Here is an 18,257-nt window from a genome sequence, read left to right on the forward strand (position 1 = left end):
TTTTTCTAGGGTAAAATCGTAATCTACATCTACATATATAAAGGCAAAATCTTGGGTTATTTTCTTCCACCCTTTGGCAAAAATTCCATATATATCCCAAGTGTATTATGCTTATTCTCTTGCATAAGACGTTATGATATTACCAACTTTCTTTAGGGTAAAATCGTAATCTACATACGAAAAGTACCGACACGGGTACATGTCTATGACAATTACGGAAAAAAAGTACCAAGAAGATGTAAAGACATTTATGACAATGACTAAGGAACTACTTGATATTACTCATACTCATTCAGGACACTTGCAAAATATTGACAGATTTCGGGCACCTTAAGCGGAACAACAATTATGGAAACCTCTATCGATTGGAGGGCTAGGATCAACCTATGGAAATGATAATGATTTTATGGCCACAGCCGATTGATGTTGTGTTCCATCACATGGACGGTTTGGATCAACCTATAACCCTCTATAGATCGGAGGGTTCGGATCAACCTATGAAAATTATTTTTGGGGCACCACCTATGTAGGCAGTGGCCCATCTAATGGACGATATAGATCATCCTATGGTATGGACCATACCGTACATTTTAATAAAGTGAGGAGTGCGATCATCAAAATATGGTGAGTAGTGCTATTACAAAAACTTCGTTGATTTAGCTCTTCTTTATCAATGTTCATGTATTAATAATTTTTCTTTTACCTTTAGGGTATGGGGTATATAGGCTATGGGGTGTGTTCCATATCACTTTCTTAAGAGGATGCCTTTTAAGGATTAAGGCAATTATTATTTTTAATACAATATTATGTTTGATTGACAAATGTTTAGAGCTTTTGAGAGGAATTACTGATATATTTAGCCTATTTACTTTCACCACCACTTCGCTCTATTTTTCATGTATTATAGTTTTTTTTCCTTTTTAAAAATCAACTTTCATTTTCTCTTTCAAAATATTGCTTATTTACTCTAAAAGTTATATTTTGACCATGCTTCAGGGCACTTTGAGTTTTCTATATGTAATTCCTCCAAATATCTTGCTGATGTTCTTATGAGTTTTTTTGAGTTTTATCCTTCTCCAGATTTATTTTATATGATTCAATGAGAGTTTTTTCAACAATCATATGTCAGATCACTATTCGAGGGACATCATTTCAAGATTCAAGGATTGTGAGCAATCATGGATATGCCCGTAACGTATGATTTTTTTTTTCTTTTCTGGGTATCTCTGGATATAGTGTTCTCTTTTTGTTGGCTTTCATGGATGGATTTAGGTTTTGGCTGACCATCCAGAGTAAATGTCCATCTAATTATATAGATGAATGCTTAGCTACTTTTATTCCTATTTTGATTGATTGAAAATCTGTTTTTTTTTTTTTTTTTTCATTTCCTAAAGCATTGTTTGTTATATTCTTAGTCTGAAATATGCAATGTATGATCTGAGAATTCCTTTGGATTATATTTGCATTCTGCTTGAATTGCTTTTATGAAGTTCAATAATCACATTATGTGGGCCACTTCATGCTAAAAACAAACCTTTCGCCATCCAAACGAGCCTTATAGAACTTAATTTGTGATTATTCTGACGGAAAATTGATTGCACGCATGACAAACACAAAGCTCCAATTAAGCCATTTTGAAATTTTAGTACAATATTAGATTACCACCTCATTTTACACTATTTGAAGTGATAGTTGGATAAAGTAATACTGTTTTCCCTATCATATATCAATAGATCCTACGCAGTTGTTCCTTTTAATCCAGTCCAATATTAGATTGCTACTTCATGTTGCACTATTTGAACTGATATTTGGGTCCCTCGGGCAACGCACATGCATTTTTGCTAGTTTCTATTAAAGTATAAATCATTGTACATTGTTAAATATATCATTACATGTGGGTGTATATAAAATTCTCAAGATAAAAAATAAAATGTAAGGATAGATGGTTCACAATTTCCAACTGATGCACCCCTTAAATCATGTAGTCACTCCCTCACCCTATTCAAATTTCTTGATAAGAGAAAGATCGTGTAACATTTTCTCGATCGCATCATCATCGTGAGCGCGTTCTTTCACCTATAAAACAGACAGGCTCAATATATGAGAAATGGAAAAACAATTCAAAGGAAAAATGATAAGAACACATATCATGGCATGTCTGGCGTGTGTATAACCTATGTTATATGAATTCTTTTAAGTGGGTGAAGTACTCATGTCGGACATGTCTGGGATTCCAATACTTCGGGATTTACGGCAACACTTCAAGGTCTCTTTTATTCTACTACAACTTTACAATGAAGGCATGTTTTGAGTTTTATCTATCTTAATACTTAATAGTAAGTTTTTTGTATAGAAATAAAATATTATGTTTACTTAACCTATTAAATTTTTAATATATTACTTATTATAATTAAAATTTAAGAAACATTCTAGTAAATACACGAATCTTTCTTTTCGTAGTTTGCCGAATCGGATACTCGATATCCGTGTTGGATTCCGACACTTACCCGCATCGATGCAACATAGTGTATAACTCACCCCTCGAGAAAATAAAAGGCATGCAAAGCTGCAGGGTGACATGGCAAAGGTAAGTGCCACCATGTACTATTTACAGGAATTAAGGAGTCTGCCCTATAGCTGCATGAACTTTCTATTTGGTGCCATTCCGATTTTGATTCATAAATGCTTTGAGCTTATGTTTTTACAGGGGGCTGATAGTGGAAGGGAAACTCCATAAATGTTATCAGGTAGCTAGACTGGAAAAGTCCCTACTCCTGGAGGTTTGTGGACTTTATTCAGGAGACACAGGATCAGACTGAAGGGGTTCCATGTGGCCTTCCAGCATGTTAGGCATTCAGCTAATAGGGCGGCAGAACGAAGCCCGCTCTAGAGTAGCTCGCGTTAGCTTGGAGACATTTGACTTCCTCCTTGATTAGCTTTCTGTTTTTGTATCCTTTCTTCTTCTCTCTTTGTACTTAGTCAATCTTTTACAAGGTTGGATTGTCAAAGTACCCATACTTATGACCCCAAACCCTAATCCCATATTTTATGAAGCCCTAAATCTTTCCAGTTTTCCAGCCACCTTGAACCATTCCCAATTCATTGATACCCAGCCCTAATTTCCATATTAATCCCATCCAAACCTCACTTCCTTAATACTGAACCATAACGCATTCAAGCATCTACGTTACCCATGCACGTGTGTGTCTGGGAAAAGCTTTGATATGGTACAAAACTTACGAATCCAGGTAGTAAAGTATGTTGTGTCATGCTATGTCGCTGAGGGAGCCAAGATTCTAGTATAGATGCACCTTGTGGCAAGAAAAGAAACAGATATGTTGTGGGTCACATAAGCAGGGCAAGGTCTGTGTGTGAGAATTTACCTTGAGAGATGGGACCATAGCTATAGCTTCCTCCACAGTTTCAGGACAAAGGTTGCCTAGAACACAAAGCTGCAAAGCCAAAAAATAAGTAAATTAATTTCATATAGTTTTTGTTCAAGAAAGATATTGCGTTTGAGTTTCTTGAAAAAATTTCCATATAAATTACCTCAAATTCGGCTAACTGGTTTCGACTAAGGATTCTGAATACTGCCATTAAGGATAGCAAGCATGATCTTGTACGAATGAAAGAAATTACTAAAACGACAAAGAAAATGAGGCATCCCGTTCTGGAAATTAAAAGGATACTCTCGAACTTGCCTTACAGCATCTGGATTCTTGTAACGGCTAAAGCGTTTTACATACTGCAATGACTTCTCAAAAACTCTGAAAGGAGAAAAGAAACATAACCAAATTCCCTAATTATTACGGAAGGCAGAGTCCGGTCTCAATGCCACATAAAATTTATGTATCACTTATTGAGAAAATCTATGCAATGAACTACAGTTACTTATAAAATACAGTTTATTACAAATAGAAGACATGACTGGAAGAATGGATGTGTTTAATAATACTCACTGAGAAATTTGATTCATAGGATCATCAGACATCTGCTGAAGCTGCTCATATTTCCGATCAAGAATTAGCGCAACTTCACAATTCATCAAACACTTGGCCTTCTCAAACTCTGAAAAACAAAGTCCATGTTATAAATTTAAAAAAGAGGTTCTACGGCAATGTGATAGAAGTTGGCAAAGTCCTGCCAAAACCAAACTAAGCTCTCTGCCACTAAGAATAAGGAAAACAAAAGGGAAAGTCTTACAATAACAGCTGAATTTTCATTTCATTGGGCAACAACACTTCTTATCCGCCATCACAGAGTGAATGTGGATGAAAATCATTTCCCCAATTCTAAAAAACCTAGTTTAATAGAGTGTGTTGCCTGTGATGGACACTCTAATGTTTCCTCTTTTTACATGCCCAAGTGACCTTATTAGGCATTTAGCAGTGCTTTCTTACACAGCCAAGCAACCTTAGCTTCTTCATTATCTAAAAAGCGAAGTGATGTGGGTGTACAATTCTTTTGACAGATAAAATGATAAATTACAAAGCAGATCAAGCGACAAGTTGTCCCTGCTGAAAAACGGCAATTCCAAAAAAAAAAAAACCTAGAAATAACTCCAAAATTTAACCCTGGTCACAGAATGATAGGAATCAAAAGGTGCTCAAGACCTACCAAAGGATGTCTAAAGGCGTTGGAGGATCAAATTCCATAAAGATAGCATGTGTTTGACATGAGGATGAAAGTGGAGGAGTGCTTATTTGAAGAAGGGGTGCCAATATCAAATTAGGGGGAGCATTATAGTACATTTGGGTTTCATTATGAAAATTGGATCATGTATTCTAAACACTCAAGCCACTTAACTGTCCATAGACCCACTATCTATTTAGTTGTGATTAGGAGCTCTAATTTGTAGGAACTTGTAGTTAAGTTGTAATTAGGAGTTCTACTTTGTGTTTCATTGGTATTTGAGTCTTATTAGATTTAATGGTTTAACCATTGTCATGTAAGATTAGGAGTTTAAAGTCTTATTAGGATATTGTCATGTTAGATTAGGAGTTTAAAGTCTTATTAGGATTAAAAACATTATTTTTTCTACTAAATGTAAAGCGTTTGGCCTCTTTTGAAGAACACGTTCGAAGAACACGAGATAGAAAGAAGATTTCCTCCCAAATTTGGTCATGACCTAGCCAGAAGACCCAAAAAGGGTATCTCTTTCACGTTTTTTTCTCTCTTTTCCCGCAAACCTGCCCCTCTCCACACCCCCACACCCCCTCCCACCACACGATAACCAGCCCTCTCTTAACGCCTTTCTCTCATCTCAGCCTTCTGATCTCTCTCCCTGAACTGACACCCCTCACAACCCAGAAGCCCCTTTTCACCCTCCACCTTCCCTACACTCGACCTCCATTAACCGCCTAGAAATCTCAGTCCTACCATTAACCGCCCAGAAATCCCTCCCAAACCATTTTTCTTTCTATCCTAATCCAACACCGATACCTGCCTTCTCCCCCCTCAGATTCCACTTACATTTCTTTTTACTTGCTGCTACCCTTTTTTTCTTCACCCCTACACTGGTCAGCCCACGTATCCCACAACCCTGTTAAAGTCGTGAACCTATTCAGGTTCCCATTCCAGAAACCCTCCTTACATCAACCCTTGTTGAACCTGTCCCAGAAACCCTCTTCCATACCTACCACAACTACAGACTACAGTATCCCACGACCAGTCCTTACGCAAAATTGTTGCAGGCACAGTAACTAGTAAGTCCTTTCCGTTAATTTCCTCTCATCCTAAACCCGCATCAGTCTATTACAATCATACCGTGACCTGTCTTAACTTTGAAACTTGATCCCAGACCTTCAAATCATCACCTACATCCCAGATTTACTCTAGATCTGTTATAATCACCTACATTATCAGATCTTTCCAGATCTATAACCAATATATACCTGACATAACGGTCCTTATTCGCCTCCAGTCCCTTAACATTGTTTACAGCCCGCCTAACATTAGTCCACTATCCTTCCCACCTGATATTTGACCCACAACTTAGCTAAGTTTGTTCCCGTGGCTGTCCTACGTGACAGAACCTGATCCACTAGAGTGTAATTGCTTCGCCTACTATTGGTCCTTCGCCCTCGATCCTTTCTTGTCTAACCTGTCCGCCATCTCCCTTGTCGATCCATACTTGTGCTGGTATTATGGTTTCATCTTACCACAAAATTCAGAATTTCCATTATAATTTCTGCTATGTTCCAGAGACCAAGTGAAGCTTTTTGTGCGCGTGAGATCACATTAGAATAATCGCCTTCAATCAAGAGTTTACCATGCATTGATGCCAAGTCAAAAAATTAGTACTTGTGCCTCCGCTTCATTTGAATCACATCGCTAGCGGGACAGGAATATGCCTTTAATAATTAATACATTACCTCGAGCATATGATACGTACACTATGAATACATTCGTACTTACTAAGAATTTTACAACAGTCATGCTAGGGGAATCAGATTTGTGCTAAAGTTATAAGAGAACTGACATATAAAACAGAAATAAAATACTAACATGCAAGCATCAAACAAATGAAAGAAATCTCACTGACCTTTGCCAATCTTTAGCTCTGCTGCATTCTCTTCCTCTTCTCCAGACATCTTGAGTGTATAAGGAGAGAAATTCCGAGACCCGCTATTGACAACTAACTCTGTAAAAATGAAAAAAAAAAACATAATTCACATAATTTCAGGCATAAGTAATTGGTTTAAACTTTTAGATAACCTAGGGATTTTTGACAATCATGAAAACAGTTTCTATAAGAAGCCTCTGCCTTGAGTCTACGATTTTCATAAGAGAGATAGATGAATTTTATGTGAAAAAATATAAAATCCTAAGCCTGTGCTAAATCAAACCAATAATTGTACATGTAGGCCCAACTTTTGGTAACCCATATCAATCATTTTGTGGGGCCCGGAAGGGAGTAGGTGGACTGTTTGGTTTAATGGGGTTAAGGCTGCAGGATGGCAGCTTGGAAGAGAAAGAAGAAAGATAGGAAAAGATTGAAGAGAAAGAAGGCTCGGAAAAGAAAGAAAGCACTAACCTGGAATCACTCCAGGCTTCTAAGGCATCACACCATAGGGTTTTCAAGGATTCACACCCTAATGTAGAAGGTTGTGCTAGAATCCCACTAGCGAACCCGGGCATCGCACCAAGCGAATCCTAGGCATCACACCTTGGGAAAGTAGACTTTACACCCATGATTTGCAAGAGAGCAGTAAAAACTAATTTCAATTCCATTCATCTGTAAAAGAAAAGTGCCTATATAAGAGAATTAGAAATATCTAAAACCCATCACTTTTGGACTAAAATACTCTCAATGACAGAATTTTCTAATACATTTGTGGTGCCGATTTAAAACACTCATCACTCAGAGAACTTTAGTGATTTTGATGGGAAAAAACTCTATGGCTCCCTATGACTTTAAAAAACTTAAATAACACTCTAAAAACTAAATAAAACTTTTTTAACAGTAACGATATCCATATCATCTTAACTTCTTGATTCTCCATGGCAGCTTGGATAGTCCCCGATCATAATCTCCATAACCATTTTCCCAAAAGTGTGTTGTTCATGCATTTAAGGTTGTGTAGATCGATGCCCCAGTAATCTTTGGTATGCAAACATCTTCCCTCTTGACCAAATGAAATCTCATCCTTTCTACTGACTCAGACCACAGGAAGTTAGGCGTGATCTGTAACTAAGTCATTCCTTTTTATGTGATCCCCAAAGTAGGCTTTGTTTTTCAGTAAGAGAAATGCTAAACCCCCAGGCGGTTGCTTTCCTCACCAGAACTTCTAACCCTCGAACAGTTGATCTCCTCACACGTTCCATTCTAGTCCCCCAAGTCTTGGTCTAAATCTCTAGAGAGATTGTTGAAGGAATCTCCTAGTGTTTCATCCAACACAGCATTTCGCTCAAAGAAATCTTCTCCAGAGACTAAAAGAATCCATCAAGAGTTCGTCCTCGGAGAAATCAACTCTCATTTCTGATGATCTCCCTCCCTCCCTCCCTCCCTCTCAGGCCCACTTTCTCATTGAAGTTATTGTTTTTTGTTAAAGAAGCATTTGAGTTGGTTTCTCTTTTCTTCTTTTGGTATAATGCTACAGAAGATTCGAATGCTTACCCATATTATGTTATTATTTATTCCAAGTCATCTAGCTACAACAAAGGCTCCATAGATTGACGCAAGAGCTCTCTCATTTAGCTCTCCATCATAAGCATCACACGCCATTTCATCTGTACTCAACATCGAATTTATCAATTTGGCATCGGCAATAATGACACAACTGACCTCACTGACCTTAACAATAGCCCATAATCCAAAGCATTGATAAAATGCAGCATATGCCACAACCATAAACCCATGACCAAACCATCTGAATACAAATGATCATGTTTGAATTTCGTTAGTACATCAGTTGGATTCGTTGTGTAAGGTGCCCAAATGAAATCTAATTTCATCCGTTTTTCCAATCACAATATGATAATCATTGTGCCATTTAAACAAACCCCCTTCCAACATTTCCCATTTCCGCCGAATCATAATGGATTTCGGCCACCAACCCCAAGAAAAAGACATGACCCTTTTTCATATCATTATGGATGTGTGTGATTTTCGATATCATAACAGAGAACATGACCTTGGATAGGATAGAATGGAAGAAAATGATCCACATAGAAGAACCCAACTAGATCCAGGATTAGAGCCAGGTAGATTCCTTTCATCTTCTTCATGAAATGTCTCTAAAGGATTCATTTAGCCGACCCCAACTAGTTTGGGACAAAGGCTTTGTTGAATTGAGTTGAGCTGAGTACGGATCTGTGTGATTTCATAGTCGGATTCATTTTCCAAAATGAAGGACAAAGACACAAGATATCGATAAATAAAATATCATGAAGGGAAGAAAAGAAAACAGTGGTAATATAACGATATGAAAAATTATTTTAGTCTTTTTTGTTAAATTATTATTAAGTTCAAAAGTTAAACCATCAGAAATAGTTCCTCGCAATTCATACATGGCCACATAAATGGACTGGATCAGAGCTTTCACGATGAAGAAGCTCACTCCATTGGAACTAACATTGAGAAAGAAGCTTTGATTTCATGAGGGTTTAGTTCTCTGTTTTTGCTCAGTTTGCCACATAAACGACTCTATAAAAATTGTGAGAATAAATTCAGAAACAAAATAGAAAAACCCCCATCAAGATTAAATACCTTAAATCATCCAAGGAGAAAAAATCAGATGAGACAGTTTTTTTATCCAAGTTAAAAGACCAAAATAGCAAAAACCCTAACCTGTTTAACACAAAAACGCTGAAAGAGATAATCGGAAACTATAACAATAGTCGATCTTGAAGGAAAGCAAAAGAAGAAAAAAGAATAAGAAGTCATCGTAGCATGCAATGAAGATTGAAGCGTACCTTTGAGAGGTAGTCGGATCTGTGAAGGGGGAGAGAGCAGGGTTGGCGTAAAGCGTGAGAGAGAAAGGGATTTGTGAGAGACGTTCGAGCGTGAGTTAAAGAATGGAAATAATTTGGACCGGATTCAATAGTCCGATTTGATTTTCTATTATACGGAAAATAACGTATCTGAAGAGGTATAAAATGCGTATTCCGTGGAAAATGAATTCACGGAAAGCAGATCCAATTCATCCAGACGGCCCTGATTTAACATGTGTAGGGGTGAAACCTGGGCTGGCTTAACCCAAACCCGACCCAGGGTGGGTCGGGGAGTTTTGGAATAGGAAGTCAAAAGGGAGGAAACGAGCATAGAAGATGTGTGAAATCACCACTCGGAGAACAGTGGAATAGTGATATGCATGGTTTAAAATTTCGGTTTTTGTACCAGTTTCGAACCCCACTGAAATCGACCGAAATTTCAAAATTTTAGCCGAAATCCAGCTAAAATTCGGGTTGAGGCCCGACCTGAGTTGCACCCCTAATTTTGGGTAAGTGATGTTTCGGTGTCGGTCCTGACTGAAACCTGAAACTTCGGATTTCAGTTGAAATTTAAAACCATAGTGATAAGTATTGTTTGGTTGTGTCTTGTGTGGCAGTCCTCTCGGAGAGTACTGGAAAGAGTAGGGGCGTCATTACCAATATGAAGAGTAAAGAGAGAGAAAAGACAAAACCTTTTCCACAATTCTTTTAACAAAATTCTACCATTTCAGCAGAATTTGGTTGGAAGATGAGAAATAAAATATTAGTGACACATGAGCGTCATGTATGAAAAAAAAAGCAATAATGATATATGAAACATGTTGGAAAGTCGGGTGGAATTTGAATATAATATTAGTAACCAAACAAGGAATTAGCATTCATTGGCATTTGAAATTCCAATGAATGTTGAGTGTTTGTACAAACAAAATGGAACATCGGCTCGGGATTGACTAGGTTAGGGTTAATGAAAAGCTAACCTTATTTAATTTTGGGTTGGGTTGCGCTGGGTTAGGGTTCGAAAAAGGCAACTCGATTTAATTTTGGGTTGGCTTAGGGTTGAGGCCTTGGGCAACCGAACCGACCCGACTAGTTTTTTCATGATTTCATTGCCATTTCAAATTCTTAAGGTTTTGATTTTTTTTTATTTTTTTTTGTTTTTGTTTTTTTTGGTCCAAGGCCAACCAAGACTCAATTTTTCCCCACCCCCAATCTAGCACGATTGGGAAATCAGAGGATTGGGTTAAGGTTGATACTCTTAATTTGAGGCTCAAGTTGGTTCGGGTTAGGAGGTTCGGGTTAGGATTGAGGTTTATGGTAGACCGGGGGTGGAGGCAAAGGGTTGGCTTCAACCCATCGCGGACCCAGCTGCACCCCTAAATATGAGTTTGTGGCTTTTGGTACGTACTTCTTACCAAATAGATTCATTTTAGGGATCTGATAATATTGTTATGAAGGGAAAATCCCCACCACTGCCCACTAGAGAGAGAAAAGAAGGAAAGCAGTGATATTTTGGCGTACTAACATTTGCACTACCATGTACAAACTCAACTTGGGTAGGGAGGCTCTGTTTGGTTGCCACATGCTTGGCATCCTCAAGTATGTCTCAAGTAGAAAATGCTTTTTTGGTAACTTTTACTGTGTTTGGTAGCCAATTTAGCCCACAGTCCAGAGAGATTACTAGACAAGAATTTGCTTTTTCTCTTATTTTCTCCTCTTGCTGTATATTGTAATGACACACCCTCCCACTATTTTTACTATGTTGGCAACCAAACACTACTTATCACTATTCTACCAGGTAAATCCTAGGTAAACATTATTAATATTTGTCTCCTCCCTATTCACTAGTTATACCACTAAGCTACAAGCATCTAAACGGGGCCTTAAGGAAGGGCAATGATAAATTCGCACCCTGTGTAGGATAATTTGCACCCCTTTAACACGAATTGACGTTAGAAAGGGTTAATGTTTGCCACATAAGAGGGGTGCGAATTTATCATCGCACTAGGGAATTGCAGTAGCTTTTTAACAAATAACAGTAGCGTGTGTCCGCTGTTTTACATTGCATGCTTCCATTTGATTGGAGAGACGAGATTAGCGTGCGTCGGCGAAGATTAATGATTCTCTTTTTGCTTGGTCTCGCTAGAAAACGAAGGCCCATAAATTTTATTGGATGTATTCACCCCTTTTTCTTCACTGTCCACCCCCTTGTAGTCACGGGATCATGTGGCTGGACCAAGGAAGAAAAGGGGGTGTAAATATATCACTTCCCATTATATTTCTGAGAAATGGGACATTTTAGCCCTATTTTAAACCCTTTTCTGTTTTTCCAAAGTTATGGCGAAACCCTCGATCAACAATTATTCGGACGATGAGCCATGGCTTTCAGCAACAAAGGAATTCTTTAAGAGGACTGGAATCCCCGAGAATCTTCCAGAATCTTTCACGAAAAAATATGCTTTGAACGATCTGATTCGAAACATTCTCAAGGTCAATCACATCGATCGCGGCCACGTCACCTGCGTTTTCACCGTCAAACCCCAGCTCACGGCAAGTCTGATTCTCTTCTTCTTCCATCTTTATCTTCAATCAGGGTGCGAATATCAAAACAGGGGGGGTTTTAAATTTGGTCTTTCAGTATTTGGGTGGTGATATCATTTGTTTTTCGTGCAGAATTTTTATAGTACGTTGCACGGAGGGGTAGTGGCATCGGTGGCGGAAGTGGTGGCGCTGGCTTCTGTGAGAAGCGTTGCCGGAGATAAAGAGTTTTTTCTTGGGGAATCGGCTGTATCTTATCTTTCAGCGGCCAAGCTTAATGTGAGTCTTTTCTTTGATATTCACACGCCTCTTTATTGATAGATGCACCCCCCTTCCTCTATCTTTGACATTCCATAATCGTAAATCAGACATGGGCTGGATCTATTCTTTACTTACTGTACTATTTTTGTGAAAACATGTGTGGCCCACGGAGGGGAAAACCCCGGGAGCCATTTAAAAACTTACTAGAGGTTAAAAACAACCATTTAAAATTAGAAACTAAAAATCTAAGGAACAATTTTGTCTACAAATTCTTTGAAAATATAATTAATCAAACAAAATAACTTCATTTAAGATGTATTTCTATTCCAATATGTATTTTTAGATTTAATAGTTAACTTCTGTTTACACCCGTTTTTCGGTATGGTTGGTTATGAAAGACCGAATTATCAAATGGCGACTCGTTTGGACCTAGTCAATGGAATTACATGCCACGTTGGTATTTGGCGAAAAAAGTGGATGAACATGCAAGAAACGAAACCTAGAGGGATTGGATAGTTGTTTGAAGTTCCCTCCAAATTATACTTATCTCTAAGCCCAATTGGTCAAGTGGGACCAAGTTAACAAGTTACTATCCGGGTGGACTGAGTCAAAGAAGTGGCACTACAGTTGCCCATCGAGGGCAGGTGGATAATAACTACCTGGAAGAATGGAGTACGTGCAAATAAGGGAGCATAGCATGGGCGGTTACCAATAATTTCCCTCCAAGAGAACGTGGGGTAATGAGGAGCGGTAATCTGAATAAAGCTATATAACGAGACGTCCGTCTCAAGGAAGAGGTCCTAGAACCATATCCCAACATTTTTTTTTTGGGAATGGTTCCAATTTCCAAATCACAACATGTTTTAGCATTTTATCTTTATTACTTTTCGCCACTGTACCTTTTATTTTTCCATAGATGTAGATAAAACTTTTATCTGGATTAAGGAAACAATGAATTCATCTTCCCAGGTGAGTCTTTCTCTTTAATTTGATTATCCCCCGCATTGGTGTTTCCCTTGTGTCGTTTAGCTCGAACCGAACGGTCTGTCGACCATGAGAGTCTTTTGCTTTCTGCGCGCATCGACGTTTTCTGACCAATCGTTAGTCGTCCACGTCCTGCATGTGTCGACTTGTCTTTGGCATTCAGTGTGTGTCGACATCCCCACATTGGCATCGCGACTGTATTGAAAAAGTCCTTTTCATCTATGTAAAGGCAATGGAGCCCAACGAAGAAGCGTCATTCACCTCTTCTTCTCAATCGCCTGAAATTGAATCCCAATGATGGAAACGTTTCGGTCATTGAACCCTTCAAATTGTGTTTCCGATTTCTTGCCTTGGAAGAGGCTGGTACGCCCACGCATCAATCACTCACACTCACACCCGCTCCACTCCACTCCACTCCACACACACGGTTGCACTGACTCACCGCGCTGGAGCATTTTCAGACCGAACAACTTCTCAATTCTCTTAATAATAGGTTGTCGATAGTAATTCATGGATTTGCCATCATCCAAAAATGGCAGATAAACACACACACACACACACACAAATCTAGATAAATATACAAGAGATATACAAAAAATGTTGTAAATACCCAAAGTGTACTAGAAGAATCTTTTTTCCTTTCTACCGCCAGCCCCACCTTTGGATTCGTAGCTCTGAAATGAGCTTGGGCTTCACCTTTCATCTTAAACGCTCATTCCAACATACAAAGTGCTTGTGGATATTCAGCAAGATGGAGAAAAAGCCATGGAAGGAATGTCTTCCGAGCGGCAATGGGGATTGGACGAGGACAAGGAAACAGCTTATCCGGCGAATTCAAGTACATATTCGAAGAAATTCTGACTGTTAGTTGGAATGGTTTGTGGGTTCCGAACAGCTATAGTGGCTGAACCTAATAAGATAGCAATTACGACCCAAGAAGTGATAAGTACTTACTCCAAATTCGGGGGTCAAAGAGTTTCATAAAATGTTTTTGGTGGGAAAAATGTGAGTGAAAGATCCCACTGAATTGAATTTGGTCCATGAATCTAAGAAATAGTCCTGGAGAAGCTCGAACGACCTTCAACAAAAGGGTACTTGTACCCAAAACCGACACAGGTGGATAGGTAGAGAATACCGGCAAAGATTTACCTCCGTTGAAAGACTGATTCATTTACTAATATAACAAAAAAGAATTCTGTATACTTTCCCCAGTTCCATTGCTACCGTGGGCCTTACGCAATCGATCGGATTATATAGATTTCCCTTTTTTATCACGCAAGCAAGATGTAGATCGGTACCACGAAGTCCCTGCTGGATGCGCCTGCTCCTCCCTCGCCGTGGATGCTAGGATGACAAGCCCCTTGGCGGAAATCCAAACAGATGTTGCCTGATGAGTGGAACCCAATTCTTCACGAGTTGTGATGTGATTCTTGGGTGGTTTTCCCATGAGAAATGGACACAAGAGAACAACAAGAAGAGGGATTTGGATTTGCAGTGGTAGGATCTATGATTGCCGGGCGGACGGTGGATGGCCAGATTGGCCTCCGCCGGAGAACGTAGTCACTTGTATTGTGGTCATGCCCAAGTTGGGTGCTCTGATACTATGTAAAATTAGGACTTTCACTAATTTCAAGATGTATTTTCATTCACAGTAAAGATTGCTTAAATAAGCAATTACAGATAAAAAAACATAAGAAAAGGAGATAAAGATAAGGATTAGGAAAAAAGATAAACCTAATCTAAACTACTTATCTAATCTATCCTACCTACCTCATCCACCACTTAATCCAACGGCAGGATCTCACATATCTTAACAAGTTGCATGTAACAGAATTCCAAGCTTTCACTACTTATCGTGCCATAACAAAATAGAAGTTAGAACTTTTTTCATTGGTGATTTTGCTTACACCACAACTGACTTCATGAGTTTGCTCCCTTCTGGTTCATAACAACTTTCAACAATTCCAGATTTGGAATTTCACAAATATCACAATCTAAGAATAACAGAGATATGGTAGTTGCAACAGATCAGCCAATATAGTTGGATTTTAATAGTTGTTTAGGCATCTTAGTCATCAGAGTACTGAAGGGTTTTGAGTTCCAGATACAGACAATGAAGGATCTCCGGGTCAGTTATGACAAAGACAACTCCCAACCGAGAGAGATATTAATCTGGAGTTTTTGACAATCCTAGCTGTCAGTGGTTATTACAAGCTTTCAGCTGGGACTTAATTCCTAGTTTCAGTGATAAAAATTAAAAAAGGACTTCTTATCTAGAGAATTTCACTTCCATATTTCAGATTAGTTCACTATCTGCCTTATCCAGAAATTGGTAAACCAGTCTTCAATTCTGGTGCTAGTGTTCGGCGTTTTGCTAGTTGACTATAACATGTTTTAACATCACCATCACCACTTCTGGATAAGCTACATCACCTCATCCCAGACTTCTAATTAAATACACTTAAAATTCACATATATAAGGTATTTACACAGATAAAAAATTTACACATATGGGTCATGATTATATGAATTAAAAAATAATGTAAAGTAGACAGAAATATAGTGTCTTTAATAAGGCCTTGTTTGGATTGCATGAATTTTCTAGCAAAGTTTGGAAAATAAAAACTTTTTTTCCAAAATTTCATGGTTTGATTACAGATGAAAAAAGTAATTTGACCCACAACAGATCAATTTGTTTATAGGGACCTTCAATTTGTAATGATATCCCTCTAGATAAGCCATAGCTATATCATTTCTCCCCAAATTTTGGTGACAAAAAAATTCCTAATAAAAACTTGTGTTTTTCTGCAACCCAAACAGAGCCTTGAAAGGTAGTAAAAAATGGCTAAAAAGTAGGGAAAAAAATATTTTGTATTTTGGTTAGAAATTTTCTTTTAAAAAATGGCTAAAGAGTAGGGAAAAAATAAATTGTATTTTGATCAGAGTTTTTTCTTTTCCTTGTTTTTCACCTTCTCTCCCACCCTCCCTCTCCCTCTCTTGCCACTTGATAAACTAAAATTCCATGGGAAAAAATTTCATGGCAGCAAAACATGGCCTAAAATAGAAAAAATGTAATGGTGGATGCAGCTGTAATACTTTTCTGTGTTAAGGAATGCCACAATGAACAGTAGCTTTCACCATGCTAGAACTATGCTGAAATTCCATTTGCAGTATATTATTTGATATGGGGAGTGATTTACTTTGCAGATGGAAGTTGAAGTTAATGCGGAGGTAATAAGGCATGGAAGGAGAGTGGTAGTATCATCAGTGGAATTCAGGAACAAAGAAACTAGACAGCTGATTTACACTGCTCAAGCCACCTTTTATAATATGCCAGTTTCAAATTTATGAAACTCGGTGACAATGATTTCGTATCCTAGTGTTTAGGATTCCCTCTGGGTGTTATGATTTTGTACTGTAAATCCATTATTGTCAGCTAATAAAAATGACTCTACTTCGAATTATCAGATTATCAATGAAGGAGGAAAACATAGCTCATGTAGGAGCTTAGCAAATAATGAGGAAATATTTGGCTGTAATGCAAGATCCAAATGCATAGGGAGGCCATTTAGAAAACAATTGACCCAACAGATGGAAAATTGGAACATGTACAAGAAGTTGTCAATCCAAGGTTTTTGGTTTATTACTATTTACCAAAAACACTAGTCTTCACAATGTCATAAGCTCATGTACATTGGCGCTGGTGCCTGTCCAGTGGAGGTCAAGAAAGTTGGTGACTTGATGAAGACTTTGGATGCTTCTAAATAGCAAAAAGTTAATTTGAATGTGATAAAACGGGAAAACAGAGGCTCAATCCTTAGCTTATGAACTCGGTTGGGCTCAATGACCCTCTACTCTGTGGTGTTTGGTGTTGACTCACCAAAACAGTGGCCACTAGACATCTGATCTCTGCCTGCTCGAGCATAGTGGTAGGTCTACAAAAGTTTCAAAATGTATAGATTTTATTATCTGAAATTGTAAAAAGCTGGATTTTACAATCTAAAACATGAATTTTACAATCCTAAAAATGTACCATCCAGGCTTTAGCTTATAAAGTGTTTTTAGCCTATAAAATCCAGGAGTTTACAATCCTGGATTTAAAAATCCTTGTATCCAGACGGCTAGCTTATTAGAAGAAGTCTAAGGTAGAGGGAGAGATAGGATAAGGAGAAGTAAAGAGTGACAACAGAGAAGGAAGAAGCTGAAGAAGGGGGGAAAAATGGTGGCATCGATGTCAGAACTGGCATCCCACATATGTTCAAAGATCCAATCCGTATTCGATAGACAAACAGTAGCCCTAGACGTAACAGTGGACGAAATATCGGGCGTGGCAGGGCGGAAGGGTCGGGTGTTCGTTCACGGAGTAGGGCGAGAAGGACTAATGCTGAAAGCCCTGTGTATGAGATTAACCCATCTGGGTCTTTCAGCCCACTGTGTAGGAGACGTCACAACTCCTCCTATCTCCTCTTCCGACCTCCTCATCGCCTCCGCCGGACCTGGTGGTTTCCCCACCGTCGACGCCATTTGCGGTGTTGCAAGGTCGGTCGGAGCTCGAGTTCTGCTTATCACTGCTAAGCCGTCGGGGTCGGCTTCTCGCTATGCTAGTGCGGTTGCGTTGTTAATGGCACAGACTATGGCGGATGAGGATGAAGAAGGGGTGGAGGAGAATTCGTGTATGTTGCTTCCGATGGGGAGTGTTTATGAAGGGGCGATGTTTGTTTTGTTTGAGATGGTTGTTTTTAGGTTGGCTGAGGTTTTGGGTCAGACTCCACAGGCTGTTACTTCCCGCCATACCAATCTAGAGTAGACTACTAGAGAAACCCCTTATTCTGCTATTTCTCTTGTCTATGTGAAGGTATGTTATATATCCTTTTTCTTCTAGCGATTTGGTGCCCTCTTTTACTTGAGATTTGGTCTGGTATGGTAGTGATGATTTTGTAAATTGATCCACAAGATAAATGTAACATCACTATTTGACACTGCTCTACCTTTTTCTTTTTCTTTTTTCCATTTTTTGGGTCTGCTGTTACTATTCTTTAGAG

The 18,257-nt window shown here is 38.6% G+C and overlaps 3 protein-coding genes across 3 annotated transcripts; 2 read left to right on the plus strand and 1 right to left on the minus strand.

Annotated features, from left to right (window-relative positions):
* Positions 1-1,820: 1,820 nt before the first annotated feature.
* LOC143876713 (DNA-directed RNA polymerase II subunit 4-like) lies at positions 1,821-9,577 on the minus strand. Its single transcript, XM_077378408.1, has 7 exons — positions 9,418-9,577; positions 6,545-6,643; positions 3,960-4,068; positions 3,690-3,767; positions 3,550-3,583; positions 3,384-3,452; positions 1,821-2,076 (listed from the first exon to the last, which is right to left on the minus strand). Exons 2-7 carry the CDS (start codon positions 6,591-6,593, stop codon positions 1,999-2,001), a joined length of 417 nt encoding a protein of 138 aa, XP_077234523.1. The 5' UTR covers positions 6,594-6,643; positions 9,418-9,577; the 3' UTR covers positions 1,821-1,998.
* Positions 9,578-11,701: 2,124 nt separating this feature from the next.
* LOC143876731 (Thioesterase superfamily protein) lies at positions 11,702-16,679 on the plus strand. The gene is made up of 3 exons (XM_077378431.1): positions 11,702-11,982; positions 12,106-12,249; positions 16,423-16,679. The coding sequence occupies exons 1-3, from the start codon at positions 11,770-11,772 to the stop codon at positions 16,564-16,566; spliced, it is 501 nt and encodes a 166-aa protein (XP_077234546.1). The 5' UTR covers positions 11,702-11,769; the 3' UTR covers positions 16,567-16,679.
* A 632-nt stretch (positions 16,680-17,311) lies between these two features.
* Positions 17,312-18,225, plus strand: LOC143876722 (Sugar isomerase (SIS) family protein). Its single transcript, XM_077378419.1, has one exon. It carries the CDS (start codon positions 17,435-17,437, stop codon positions 18,020-18,022), a length of 588 nt encoding a protein of 195 aa, XP_077234534.1. The 5' UTR covers positions 17,312-17,434; the 3' UTR covers positions 18,023-18,225.
* Positions 18,226-18,257: the final 32 nt, after the last annotated feature.

The sequence above is a fragment of the Tasmannia lanceolata genome, unplaced genomic scaffold, assembly GCF_043159265.1.
Source record: "Tasmannia lanceolata isolate RefF3 unplaced genomic scaffold, GAP_Taslan_0.1 ptg000002l, whole genome shotgun sequence".
Lineage (NCBI taxonomy): Eukaryota > Viridiplantae > Streptophyta > Magnoliopsida > Canellales > Winteraceae > Tasmannia > Tasmannia lanceolata.

Excerpts from the sequence above, each read along its gene's own strand:
- LOC143876713 (XM_077378408.1), bottom strand. The coding sequence starts at position 6,593 with ATGTCTGGAGAAGAGGAAGAGAATGCAGCAGAGCTAAAGATTGGCAAA. Across the intron at positions 4,069-6,544 it reads AGAGCTAAAGATTGGCAAAG|AGTTTGAGAAGGCCAAGTGT; the intron begins GTCAGTGAGATT and ends TTTGTTTTTCAG. Across the intron at positions 3,584-3,689 it reads GCTGTAAGGCAAGTTCGAGA|AATCCTTAGTCGAAACCAGT; the intron begins GTATCCTTTTAA and ends GGCAGTATTCAG.
- LOC143876731 (XM_077378431.1), top strand. The coding sequence starts at position 11,770 with ATGGCGAAACCCTCGATCAACAATTATTCGGACGATGAGCCATGGCTT. Across the intron at positions 11,983-12,105 it reads CCGTCAAACCCCAGCTCACG|AATTTTTATAGTACGTTGCA; the intron begins GCAAGTCTGATT and ends TTTTTCGTGCAG. Across the intron at positions 12,250-16,422 it reads TTTCAGCGGCCAAGCTTAAT|ATGGAAGTTGAAGTTAATGC; the intron begins GTGAGTCTTTTC and ends TTTACTTTGCAG.
- LOC143876722 (XM_077378419.1), top strand. The coding sequence starts at position 17,435 with ATGGTGGCATCGATGTCAGAACTGGCATCCCACATATGTTCAAAGATC.